General features: G+C 32.4%; 1 protein-coding gene across 1 annotated transcript; it reads right to left on the bottom strand.

The window, feature by feature from the left end:
• Positions 1-10,819: 10,819 nt before the first annotated feature.
• On the bottom strand, positions 10,820-13,387 carry LOC124536321. Its single transcript, XM_047112845.1, has 2 exons — positions 13,022-13,387; positions 10,820-11,480 (listed from the first exon to the last, which is right to left on the bottom strand). Exons 1-2 carry the CDS (start codon positions 13,232-13,234, stop codon positions 11,112-11,114), a joined length of 582 nt encoding a protein of 193 aa, XP_046968801.1. The 5' UTR covers positions 13,235-13,387; the 3' UTR covers positions 10,820-11,111.

Here is a 13,387-nt window from a genome sequence, read left to right as displayed (position 1 = left end):
CTTTAAATATTTTTTCCCAGTCTGTAGAATTTCCCCAGAAAATGACACCATACCGTAAAATTGAGGCAACATAACCATTGTATGCTATGAGAGTAGTCTCAAGACTAGAAATGCGCGCTAGCTTTTTTAGTACAAAGGCGAATTTACTTAATTTTGCACAAGTGTCCTCTATATGTGATTTCCAATTTAATTGCCTATCTATTGTTAAACCTAAAAATTTTGTATGGTTTTCAGATGGAATTGTAATTCCCTCGTAACGTAAGTTTATATTAGTAGATTTTATTCTTTGTTGAAAATGCATAATTTTAGTTTTATTTAAATTTATCATTAGTTTATTTTTATCAATCCAATCTATTATATCTCTTAATGCGTCATTTATATCTTGTTCATAACTTTCGATTTTATCGCCCTTAATTATTACAGTACAGTCATCAGCGAAAAGTACCATTTCATGTTTTGTCGATTCAGTAATGTCATTTATATAGCATAGAAACAAGAGGGGTCCTAAAATACTACCTTGTGGTACACCAAAATTGTTTGATTTATACTGTGATATATATTTACACTCTTCCTTTCTTTCTACATTTAGGTTAGTTATTTCAGTATATTGCAATCTTTTTTCTAAGTAGGATATTATAAGTTCAAGAGATATACCCCTTATCCCCATTCCATATAATTTATTTTTTAATATATTATGATCTACGCGATCAAAAGCTTTAGACATATCTAAAAATATGGCACAGACTGGTTTCCTTAGATCCATACTATAAGTTACTTCCTTTAGTAAATCATAAATCGCCATATTGGTGTTACTGTTTTTTCGAAATCCTTTTTGTTGGCGTACTATTATTTTATGATGATCTAAGAAATTAATTAGCCTATTAAATATTACCTTTTCAAAAACCTTTGCAATTACCGGAATAAGTGCAACTGGTCGATAGCTTGATATGTTATAACGACATCCTTTTTTGAAAATTGGTATTATTTTGGAAAGTTTAAGAGCATCAGGAAATTTACCAGAACACAATGATAGATTTACTATATGGGTTAATAATGGTGCTAAAATGTCTACATTTTGTTTAAGTATTTTTGTATTTATACCATCATACCCAACACTTTGTGTGTTATTTAAATTTAGAATAATATTTTTAAGTTCAATATAATCAGTGGGTTTAAAAAACAATGATTCAACTATATTATAATTTTTATACAAAGTAACGTTATATGAATAAGATATTTTATTATAATTTGTTATTTCATCTATAAAAAAATTATTAAATTTGTTAGCTATCTCCGTGGGGTTAGTTATTGTTACACCATTATCATTGATTTTACTAGCAGTAATTCTGGGTAAGCAATTATTTGTAATTCTAATTACCTCCCAAGAAGCTTTTGATTTATTTACCGCGTTTTTTATTTTAAAATTATTTTGAGCACGTTTAGTCAAATTTATAATTTTATTGTATCTTTCTTTATACGTTTTTAAATTTTCTCTATTTACTATCGTTCTTGATTTCCTGTATATCCATAAAAGCTCTCTTTTTTTTCTACTGCATACTCTTATACCGCGTGTTATCCATTTTGGTGATTTATTTGATTTCATGACATTTTTTTTAACGGAAAACATAGTTCATAAAATAAACAAAAAATATCTTTAAACATATTGTACGATATGTCAACATTATTACTATTATATATATCATAGAATGAAAGACTTTGTAAGCAGTTAGTGAATTTTTTGGAATTTTCATTAGAATAATCACGTTTCTTTATATACCAAAATTTTAGAAGGCATTGTTTTTTAATAGGAAATTTTAAAATTTGTGCATTATGATCAGATAGCGCAAGTTCCTCTATTTCAATTTTACAACCTTTGAAATTGACTATAAAATTATCTAAACAAGTATTAGAACCAGGTCTTGTTGGTTGTTTAATTAACAACTTAAGGTTATATGTCAGTAATAGATTTTCAAAGTCAAATACAATATTATTACGATTAAGAATATTAATGTTAATGTCACCACAAATAATACATTTTTTTTTAGAATTAAAACAAATTTTTTTAAATATACAGTTAAGAACATTGAAAAAACAATTTATATCAGAGTTAGGAATTCTATATATGCAAATTAATATTATATTAAAATCAATCAATTCAATACCACAACATTCAACAACACATTTATAAGATAAGTTTTTTACATAGGGTAGTTCTTTATACTCAAAAACACCTTCTCTAGTTAATATACATGCCCCGCCTCTTTTATTTTCACGCGTGTAAATGCTCGCTATTTTAAAATGTGACAGATTCAAAAGATTTTCATTCCCAGTAGCTATAAAGTGTTCAGTAATACATAGAATATCAATTTGTTTTTTTTCTTGTAGTTGTTCTTCCAAACATACGGTTAGTAAATCAGATTTATTTATAAGACCCGCTATATTTTGATGCATTATTCTCATATAAGTGTTAGCAACGAAAGGAGTTGTCTTCATGACCTGTTTTGGATAATGTATGTGTATTATTTTTTTCAGTTGGCAAAATTTCCAGTTGAATACTGTTGATTAAACTTTGTAAATCTTGAAAAACTTGTCGCATGCCATTGTGACTGATTCTTCCTGTTTTTTCCGAAAACATTACATAGTTACATTTTAAGTTGCGGTTAGAGTCAAGTACGTAAGCGCATTCATGAGTTTGTTGATCCAAATACAGCAAATTATTAAACATTTCTACCCTGTAATTATAAAGTGATGAATACTTGCTATATTTGTAATTTGGTACACAAATGATAATATTAGTATGTTTGAGTTGTAAAGTGATGTTTCTGATATGCACAACAAGCTTATAATAGTCATTTGTTTGGTTGAAATCTTCTTCTCCAACAATAATAACGCAAAAATCTTCCTTGGTGAATGATTTCAAATTGATATCTAAACTTTGAAACAAGGTATTTACTCCAACATTTGTATAAAGATAACGACATATTTGGTACTTTGATCCGAATTTTTCTTCTGCGAGGGACAGCGAATTATGGTACTTATTCGTAGTAAAAACGTACATTCTCTTTGATTTTTCATGTTTCAAGTTTTTATTTTGCAATTTAGACATATCTGCTGACTTTTGTTCAATATTACTATTGCATGCTGAACTGTGTGCAGATTTATTTTGATGTGTTAATACAGAATTTAATTTTAAATTATTTGGTAAAGATTTTTTGTGATTAATTTTTTTTTCCGAATTTTTTCTTATGTTTTGTTTTAAAGTTTCGTTGTCCAATGTTAACTTATTTATTTTTTCATATGCTGCTTGTAATTCTAACTTCAAATGATTTATTTGTTGTTTTAAACACGATAATGTACCGATATTTTCTTCATCATCAGTTAAATATGGTAAACTTTGACTGGATTCATTAAGTATGTTCTGGGTTTGAAAGCTGTCATCCATTGGAATATTATTAATTTCGATGTTTTCTTGTTGCCTCGGCCGTCGTGTCGTTACATTGTTATGAAATTCCATTTTGCTTAAATATTTTAAAGTGTAATTTTATTTATAACTATTTTTTCGAACTTATATGATTCTAGTATTGTAAATAATGTTTTAAAAGAAATATAAATTCAAACTTTTCGTGAGTTCGAACTCTGGTTGCTTGCGAATCTATTCACCCGTTGTCTCCACTAGACCAACTGAACGCATAGGGGATTTGCTAAAATAGCGCTTCAGTATCAGTGCGTTAGTTTATTATTTATTTAAGAAGTAATGTGGAGTTTTTTGTGGGTAAACTTATTATACTTGTTTTATGTTTCACTGCATACAATTCAATACACAAAAGTTAATAATTATTTTCGGTACAAATTAATGTTTTTTATTTACTTCTTTCTTTATAAACAACTTATTTTCTTCTTCTCCTTTTTTAATGGTCTGTTTAAACGCACTATTCACCTATTTGGAGAGTTAACGCCAACTTAATCACTTTGTCTTTACACTAATTCACAGCCAATATAGTTTTAAGCACAGTTTTTGTTTCACGAAACTATTTGTTGAGATAACATTATCACAGTAGTATCATATTATACATATCTTGTTCGTAGATTTTTTGTGCACATAAAAACTTTTTAATATTTTTATTTTACGATTATTCTGGAGCTAACTATTAACCGTCACTAATATAACCTAAGGCATGATTATTGCTTACAGTGCGAGTATTTACGGGCGGTGGTGACTATTTACCATGAAGTGGCCCATATTCTTATTCACATACCTATATTACAAAAAGCTAAGTAACTTAAGACATTTAATACTGAAGTTTTTATTGCTTTATTCATTTATCTAATTAATATCCTGATCTAAAAGAAAATATTGCAAGAATATCAACGCACTAATATGCACCAAATCTTCGTGAGAAGTCTTTTAAGTGTCACTTATCACATATATGTAAAATCTTGGTAAATCATATTATATGTCCATTAAATTGAAAATTGTATATAAAGCTATGAGCATGTATGTATATATTAAATCTCAGTTTATCCTTTGTCTCGTACACGTTAACTAACCTTTGTTTAAATGAGTGAGGCTTGCAAAGCATACAATACAGGGCTATGAACGAGGATTGTTAGTGAAATTCGGTCCATTATTTGACAAATCTCCGGCGCGCGATACAAATTGAATTTAAAACGTTAAATGTTTTGTTTTTATTTCCAAATTCGTAGCGTGTGAATGTGTTCGCTCGCGACGCGTTGCGCTTTCAATACAGTTATTTTCCGATATAGGCCACTTCTTCCAGGTCACCGCCCGCTGATATTTACAGTACATACCAATTGACCTGTTTTATATGAAACGGTAGTCGCATATAAAAATTAAAATTGAGTTGCTCTTGTATACTGTCTCACATAGAAACAGACATATACTTAGAATCCAGATGCAAAATTTGCGATTGATAGGGACCAGTTTATACGTCAGGGAATCCCAAGTCACTGGGCCTGAATAAGATAAATAAATAAATAAACATGAGACAACATCACATACATTACTCTGCTCCCAATGTAAGTAGCTAAAGCACTTGTGTTATGGAAAACTGTAGTAACGACGGTAACACAAACACCCAAGACAAGATAGAAAACTAATCGTAATCTACACCGACTGGAATGGAACCCGGGATCTCGGAGTGGCGTACTCATAAAAACCGGTGTACACAAAAAAGTCGATGTAGAGACAAATTGTCAGTTTATCACAATAGAATCGAATATATAAAAATGTGTTCGAAAATTGTATAAAAAGTGGTCAATCCAAAAACGATTCATAAATAAAAGAATAAAATATTATATGAAAAGAAACTTTACATCCCTACAAAAGCGAGACACCTGAAACACCCACGCCATCGAGGGAGCCCGAGACATGGTGTCCGATGAATATGTAATCGTATTTGAATAGTAAACCGCTTCAGGATTACGTTTGAAGTGATTCAATCTACTGAGCCGGCGCCCTCGAGGTCTCTTCACTAAAACTGGTCAAGTTTCCGACGAGTTCGGTCGATGTACGCCTTGTACACATGAGTCATGGCGCTTCGACCTCTCCCGATATCGTAATTTGAGAGCTGAGTAAATGTCGAGAGCTTTTAATCTGTCGAAAACTCAAACGGAACCTCACGTTGAACATCACACTAGCAACTAAAATACCGGAAATATATACACAAAAACAAAGCATGAATATACAAAAGGTAATAAGTGCAGCTTATTTCAAATGACAATAAACCCTATAAAATCACAATAGTTCATAATCTCGTAGCTTAATTTTTCAACAGACTTCCAAAAGGAGGAGGTTATCAATTCGTCTGTATTTTTTTTTTTTTTAATGTTTGTTACCTCATAACTTTTCACTGGGTGGACCGATTTTGATAATTTTTTTTTTGTTTGAAAGGTAGTGCTTCCCGTAGGGTCCCATTTTTTTTATTTTTTTTCCGATGATTGTATCCATGTGAAAACGACATAAGTCTTAAATTTGCATTATGTATATGCGCGACAAATAGGTGAATAACTGAAAATCACGTTAACCAATTTTGATAATTCTTTTTTTATTATAAAATATATACTTCAAGGGTATTTTGGTGAAAGTTTGGTAAGGTTCTGAGCACAGGATCCATGACAAAGTAACGGAACGGAAGGGAACGGAACAATTCTGAGGAGCACGTTAGCGATACTCGGTCGAATCTTTTATTTATAGGTTATTTGGATATTTGAGTCACCTTCCGTAATGTGGTTATGTTTATGTAATTATCATAGTCGAATATTATAATCAACTAGCTACCCACCCCGGCTTCGCACGGGTGCAATACTGATACTAAATATACTACAGAATTTGTTTATATACGACATCACATCGCAAACTTCTAAAATTATCGGTGTTTCTTTACTATATTGTTCATGTATTATATACACAAACCTTCCCCTTGAATCACACTATCTTTTAAAAAAAACCGCATCAAAATCCGTTGCGTAGATTTAAAGATATAGGGACAGAGAAAGCGACTTTGTTTTATACTATGTAGTGATGGAACTTCTATACGGCTCGCAGTTAGGGTGCGATATGGGGCAGAATTTCTTACTATCTTTATTCAAATTTTGTGTATGTGATGTGATGTCATATGATGTACGAAATATAGTTGGTCTTTTTCAAAGTTTTTTTGCTGAGTTCGATTACAGCTCTTTCGAGGGATCCTTGTAGTTTACGACGCGTGACGTATTAAATCCGCATTTTCGAAAGTCTATTTTTGCTTTATTCGCAAGTTTCCTTTGAAATTGTCCTCGAAGTAGTTTCTGACTCATATAAACGGAACGCTTAATCTCTCCATATTAAAAAAAAATAGTTAGTCAACATCAGCTTCACTTAAAATCAAAAAATAAATAAAATTTTAACAAAAAGAAAAACCGACTTCAAACAAAACACTATTTTAAAACAAATGAATATGCACGAAAAAGTAATAAAAATAATTGCGTATTCAACATATTTTTTAGAGTCTTCCTAAGTTAAATGAAATGAAAAATATTAGACTACTTAAAAGTCGATTAACGATTATATCATGTAGTTATAATTATTGTTATATTTGGAGTCGGTGTCAGCCAATAAAACCCTACAGTATATCTATCAAAAAACAATACGAGAATACTTTGACAAATATGTTTTTTACAAATTACCTTTTACACAATAATATACTGGATCAATCAAGGGGCTCGTATCGCTTCTTTCTTTTGATTGTTGGGGCAAGGGCACCGTGGCTGACACCGGCTCCAAATATACCAATAACTATAACTACATGATATAATCGTTAATCGACTTTTAAGTAGTCTAATATTTTTTTCATTTAACTTAGGAAGACTCTAAAAAATATGTTGAATACGCAATTATTTTTATTACTTTTTCGTGCATATTCATTTGTTTTAAAATAGTGTTTTGTTTGAAGTCGGTTTTTCTTTTTGTTAAAATTTTATTTATTTACAATTAAATTGAAATAAAATCGGTGATCTTTTCGTCTTTGCTATTAACGCTGTTTTTTTTTCTCTTTTCTTTTAAATTAGTAGCAATGCCTATTTGAAGAAATTACTAATATAGCCTTCCAATTAAGGCTAAAGCTTGTGCTACGAATGGGATCGAGAATAGGTCAGGATCGAACCCTTGACTTATTACATCGGCAGGCGGTCCGTAAATTGAGCTATTACCGGTCAACATTATTTCTTCCATCGTAATAAGAGCTAACAAATGTAATAAGAGCGTAAGAGGCATAACCCCTTTCATGTATTACACTTACTAAGAAGCGGTTGTTTGACGTTATGCCTCTTTATAACAACATTAAGAAACAAAACGTAGGAATGAAAATATTAATATCTTGTATCTTTATTTATCATCTAATAAGAATTTATATTATTTAGATATGATATTATATTTTTCATATTGTAAGAAGTAACAAAAATTTGGTTGGAATTTTATTACATTGCTTTTTTTATGGTTTAGGTTGGCGTCCGCCAAGAGCACATGGGCCACCTGATAGTAAGTGGTCACCATCACCGATAGACAATGACGCTGTAAGAAATATCAACTATTCCTTACATCGACAATGTGCCACCAACCTTGGGAAATAAGATGCTATGTCCCTTGTGCCTGTAGTTACACTGGCTTACTCACCCTTCAAACCGGAACACAACAATACTGTGTACTGTTATTTAGCGGTAGAATAACTAATGAGTGGGTGGTACCTACCCAGACGGACTTGCACAAAGCCCTACCACCAAGTAACAGCAGTTTCAGAATACTCTTTATGTCTCGGGTCATGTATCAAAAAGTATGTTAGTACTGATATGTTTAACTAAATTAATTTCTGCATCAGCCGCACGGATCAATCTTCATCACGTCCCCTTCATCCGACGCGACTTTGGGCAAATAATCCGCAATCTGTCGTAACAACTAAAATCCATTACGTTAGATGTTTAACTTAATAAAAAAAACTTAGAGACTTTTTGCAGTTAACATGAAAGGTTATTTGAACGCATTTGTATTTTTAAATAAAACTAATTATAACGGATGAATCGCGTATATTAATTATTTTTAAAACATACCGACGTTTCGAGCACTTTGCAGTGTTCGTGGTCACGGGTAGACTCACCGGCGAATTTGATTTGATGTTTCCAGTCCGTACTGGTTCACATAATGTTTTAAAAATAATTAATATACGCGATTCATCCGTTATAATTAGTTTTATTTAAATGTGTAATAATCGCGAAAATTTAAGACAACATTACGCATTTGTATTGTTCAAATAAAATAATTTAAACCTTTAACGACTTTTATAAAAACAACATAATTAGATGCTTTACGCGCTATAATTTTATACAATATTTATTTCTAAATATAATGATCACAAAAATAAAAATAACAATAATTAATAAACATTCGTTCTTATGGGTGGCTAGAAGATGTAAATCTTAACTAAATATCGTATTCCGACCAGGCTAGACCACAGAATTTAATCATCATTATCTTCGTCATTATCATTACATAGTATAAAACGGAGTCGCTTACCGCTGTCTGTCCCATGTATGCTAAGATCTTTAAAATTACGAAACGGATTTTGGTGCGATTGATAGACAGAGTGATTCGAGAAGAAGATTTTTGTATATATAATACATCGACTATATGGTAAAGATGATGTAAACATTCTCTACTGTATTTAGTATCACCATTGCAGCTGTGCGAAGCCGGTTTAGGTAGCGAGTAATACATAATTTGCGTAGTTAAACTATATAGAAAAAAAAAAAGAAACAAAAAGGGCGCCATTCCATAATTCATCTCGGGTACAATTTAGGAGAGGTCTTGGCCTACCACCACATAGAGCTAGCCACCATCCACATTAGAGCAGTGTACAAACTCCAGTCCTATTTAATAAAGCATAAAGCTTTGGCAACCAGTGGCATATTTACAATAATCAGATTTTATATGATTCTTTGGAATTACGCTCTTACAATTATCATTAATGGATTAGTTTTGTATACGGATGTACAAAACTAATCATTCCTTATACTAATAAATTAATGAGTTTCGAGCGCTGTAATAAATGTAAGTGCTTGTGTAAGTAGTTAATTAAATACTCATGAAATCTGTTAGTACACAAACGCGCGCGGAGAGGTAATCATTACAGTAGTATGTTGTAGCAACATGTTATTATTATATAATGAGAGCTGTCGCTAGTTTGATGTATTTGAATGACAAGCAACAGATCCCATCACACAAAGAGACCCGAATGATATGAGGAAATGTTTTAGTGTGAATTAACGACAGTCTTAATATTTTCCAACTAGCCATCAGACCCATGGGTCTATATGAAACTACACCTGACTATTAGTCGGGTCGCTAAAATATTTTCCGACAGTTCAAGTCATTATCGTATTTCAGAAATTTATACGAAATGAATTATACATCTTAAACTTTCTTCGTGAAACTGTATAAAAATCCGTTTGGTGGATTCTGAGTTGATCGCGTACAGAAGCGGCGGACTTTATTGTTTGATATAAACTGATGTTTTATGACCAGTCATATAAAATCAATTGTTATCAACCGAGTCTCGGGATTTGAGGAATGAAACCATGGAAAGATTATCATGCACTTCCTATATTTTACCTCATAAATCGTTCTAGTGGCTGTGGCCGTCCACGGCTCCAGATCATGAGGTTTTGCATTCGATGTCCGGGTCAGAATAACCCTCATTCGCATCCCGGAGTTACGAAGACCGCAGCGAGCCAGAAGATCGTTGGAAAGTACAAAGTACGTACAACTATTGACGCTTGTTTTTTTCGGGAATCCAGGTCCTAAGAGTTAGGTAATGGTAAAAAACCACTTCTATTTTATTTATTTGTATTGTTTTTTTAGTAAAGGACATAATGAAATCGTATATGGGCAATTGCCTATAGGGTAATAAAATGGAAATGACGGGATTAATGATTTTACAGCTACTGCAAATCTGCACCCACGTCATTAGAGTTGATAGGATTTTTTTATTAACACTACATACAGTAAACTGACTAAAAGAAGAAGAAGAAATTTTGGGAGTGGACGAGTTGTGCTGAAGAAACTAATATTTAGCGTACTTAAATAGATTTTGGGTAAAGATGAAAATAGAGGTAGTGTCAATATTAATACAAAAGTTAAAAATATAAAAAATTAAAACACTACACATTTTTAATATACTTTTAATTACTTAAATTATTATTTATTTACAACAATTCTTGGCACTCCCTAATTTGTTATCCTGGTTTGTGGACCCATTGTGCCCTTCCCTAACACTGATAAATGATTAAGCTGTTTCTTTTAGATGAATAGGTAATGTAACGTACTGAAGATATCACTTCATAGTATAAAACCAAATCACTTCCTGATGTCTGTCCGTCCCTATGTATGCTTAGACTGGTTTTGTTTATAACTACGTAACATCTTTTAATGATCAATACTTCCCAGTGCAAAGCCGGACGGATTGTTTTTATAAATACATAATAATAAAATGACTTAAGACATCATTTTAGTTATAAGTTTCCTGAGTAAATAATCTAAATTAATAATTGATGTGCGTTAATAATTATGTATCTCCTCTTCTTTTCGTTTTCTTCACATATATTATGCTGACGATGTAAGGTTCACGAGTTTCCCTATGATCGTCACATGGTTCCTCACCAGCCTTGTTGGTACTGAGCTTGGAGTACTCCTGCGCTGGGTCTTCTTCCACTGCTTCTTCTAGAACCCTTGCCTCCGCCAGGTCGCTGTTACAAGCCGTGTCACTGTCCTCATCCTTAATGTGCAATGGTGTATTGAACTCTATCTGATTCCCCGATACACTGGTGACTCTGTTCTGACACTGAAACTTATGTGGCAGAACGCCCTTCCTCAGGCACAGTCTCGACGTTCCGACTAGTTTCCATTTTAAATAATTTGCCATGTCGTGCTCCAACTATAATAAAACAGATTTTTTGTTTTTAAATACAAAAAGTTACATGCAATTAATATGATAAGTTCATTTAGTACATATTGGTTCAGTTATCAGCGTACTGATGCATTATGAGCGCAATGATGAACTGAGATAGGCCAGCGGTTAGAACGCGTCCATCTTAACCGATGATTGCGGGTTCAATCCCAGGCAAGCACCACTGATTAATGTGCTTAATTTATCTTTATAATTCATCTCGTGCTCAGCGGTGAAGGAAAATATCGTGAGGAAACCTGCACGTGACAAATTTCATAGAAATCCTGCCACATGTGTATTCCACCAACCCGCATTGGAACAGCGTAGTGGAATATGTTCCAAACCTTCTCCTCAAAAGGTGAGGAGGCCTTTAGCCCAGCAGTGGGAATTTACAGGCTGTTGTTGTTATTTAGCACATATTGGTTCAGTTGTCAGCGTACTGATACATTAAGGAACTAAATTATAAACAGTTATTATCACTAACCATCGAAAAGCTATTTTCTCTCTTTTTTTCAAAAATACTTTGATTTTAAAACTAAGTAGAAAACATCTTTGCACTTTGCATAATAAAAACTACAAGAGTATATTTTTTATTTGTTGAAAGAAAGTTCCTCAGTCCAACCTAGTGGCAATTTCACAGTAGAGAATACCATCGCCTTTGATAATAGGCAAAGTGTACACAAATCTTTTTTTTAAAAACCTAACGAAAATATAGTATAATAGGGTTCTTTCGGCGGTGAAAAATAAATTATGAAAATTGATAAAACTTAAAGGTTATATAGTAATAATATGGTAATATACTTAAAAATTCTGATTCTGAGTCATAAAAGCACATTTTTACTTTATTATACCAAATTAAAAAGTCGTTTTATTTAATCTACGTGTCACGTGACCTCAAACAGGGGCGGCCATGATGTGACGTAAGAGCGGCAAATACGGTCAGATCAGGGTTAAGTTATTAACAGCTAAACTATATCTATCAACTTTAACTTCAAGGATTTACTTCAACATTAAATTAAAACAAATCAAAGTGAATTTTATATGTATGTATTTATTTATTAAAATGCAAACCAGATTTATAAAAGCAGAATGCCGGTCGTATTTATGAATATGGACTGTTATTTATACAGGTGTGACGTCACCAAAATGACTGACAGCGTTTATTTGCGGGAAGAAAAAGGTTTAAATTTTTATTTCATTTTTGGACAAAAAAATGTGTATATTTTGCCATAATATATTTTTTGTGGTTTTTTATGAAGATATACATTTTGAAGTACTACTTTAAACACCGTAGAATACCCTATTGCCAATATGCAACACACAGCTATATCTACTTGATTTTGAGACTCATTCATAACTTACATTCACTATTTCGTTTTCGTTTGTTTCGTTTATTTACAGCTCAAATAATTCATTGCGCTTGTGGCATGGCTTGTAATAAATTTATCCATACCTAATAATGAGTTAATGAGTCTAAATATTTTAAAGACTTATTATCTATGTATACATGATAAGAAGCAGTCACTTACGTCAAAGTGATCCTCGCAACAATACCGACTTGAATTTGGATGTAGAGGCCGGTGCTTCGGTTGGAGTCGGCCCATCGCTCGGCACCACTCGCTCCGAATCTGCTCGCCGACAGGAATGCTAAAGAATAACTTATTCGGCGTACGAATCGTTGTATTCTTGCAATCGGGCACAACACAACACTTGTACATGGATTTTTTAGACATTTTGATCATGTAAACAAAGTACGTTCTATGCGGCCGCCATGAACCGAATATGTCAACAGTCGACGCGAATGAGCACGCGTGTGAGCGAGACGTATGGATGTGCGACACGTGCCGCCGATTACATGTGGGCGAGTGACGTCAGAGACGCGCAATGCAAAAATG

Source organism: Vanessa cardui, chromosome 16, assembly GCF_905220365.1.
Source record: "Vanessa cardui chromosome 16, ilVanCard2.1, whole genome shotgun sequence".
Taxonomy (NCBI): domain Eukaryota; kingdom Metazoa; phylum Arthropoda; class Insecta; order Lepidoptera; family Nymphalidae; genus Vanessa; species Vanessa cardui.
Note: the sequence above shows the minus strand (reverse complement) of the source record. Positions and strands in the feature narration are given on the sequence as shown.

What these genes read in the sequence shown, in the direction of transcription:
- LOC124536321 (XM_047112845.1), bottom strand. Translation starts at nt 13,234, where the DNA reads ATGATCAAAATGTCTAAAAAATCCATGTACAAGTGTTGTGTTGTGCCC. An exon ending in GTTGCGAGGATCACTTTGAC is followed by an intron (nt 11,481 to 13,021) that starts GTAAGTGACTGC and finishes GTTTTATTATAG; the next exon opens with TTGGAGCACGACATGGCAAA.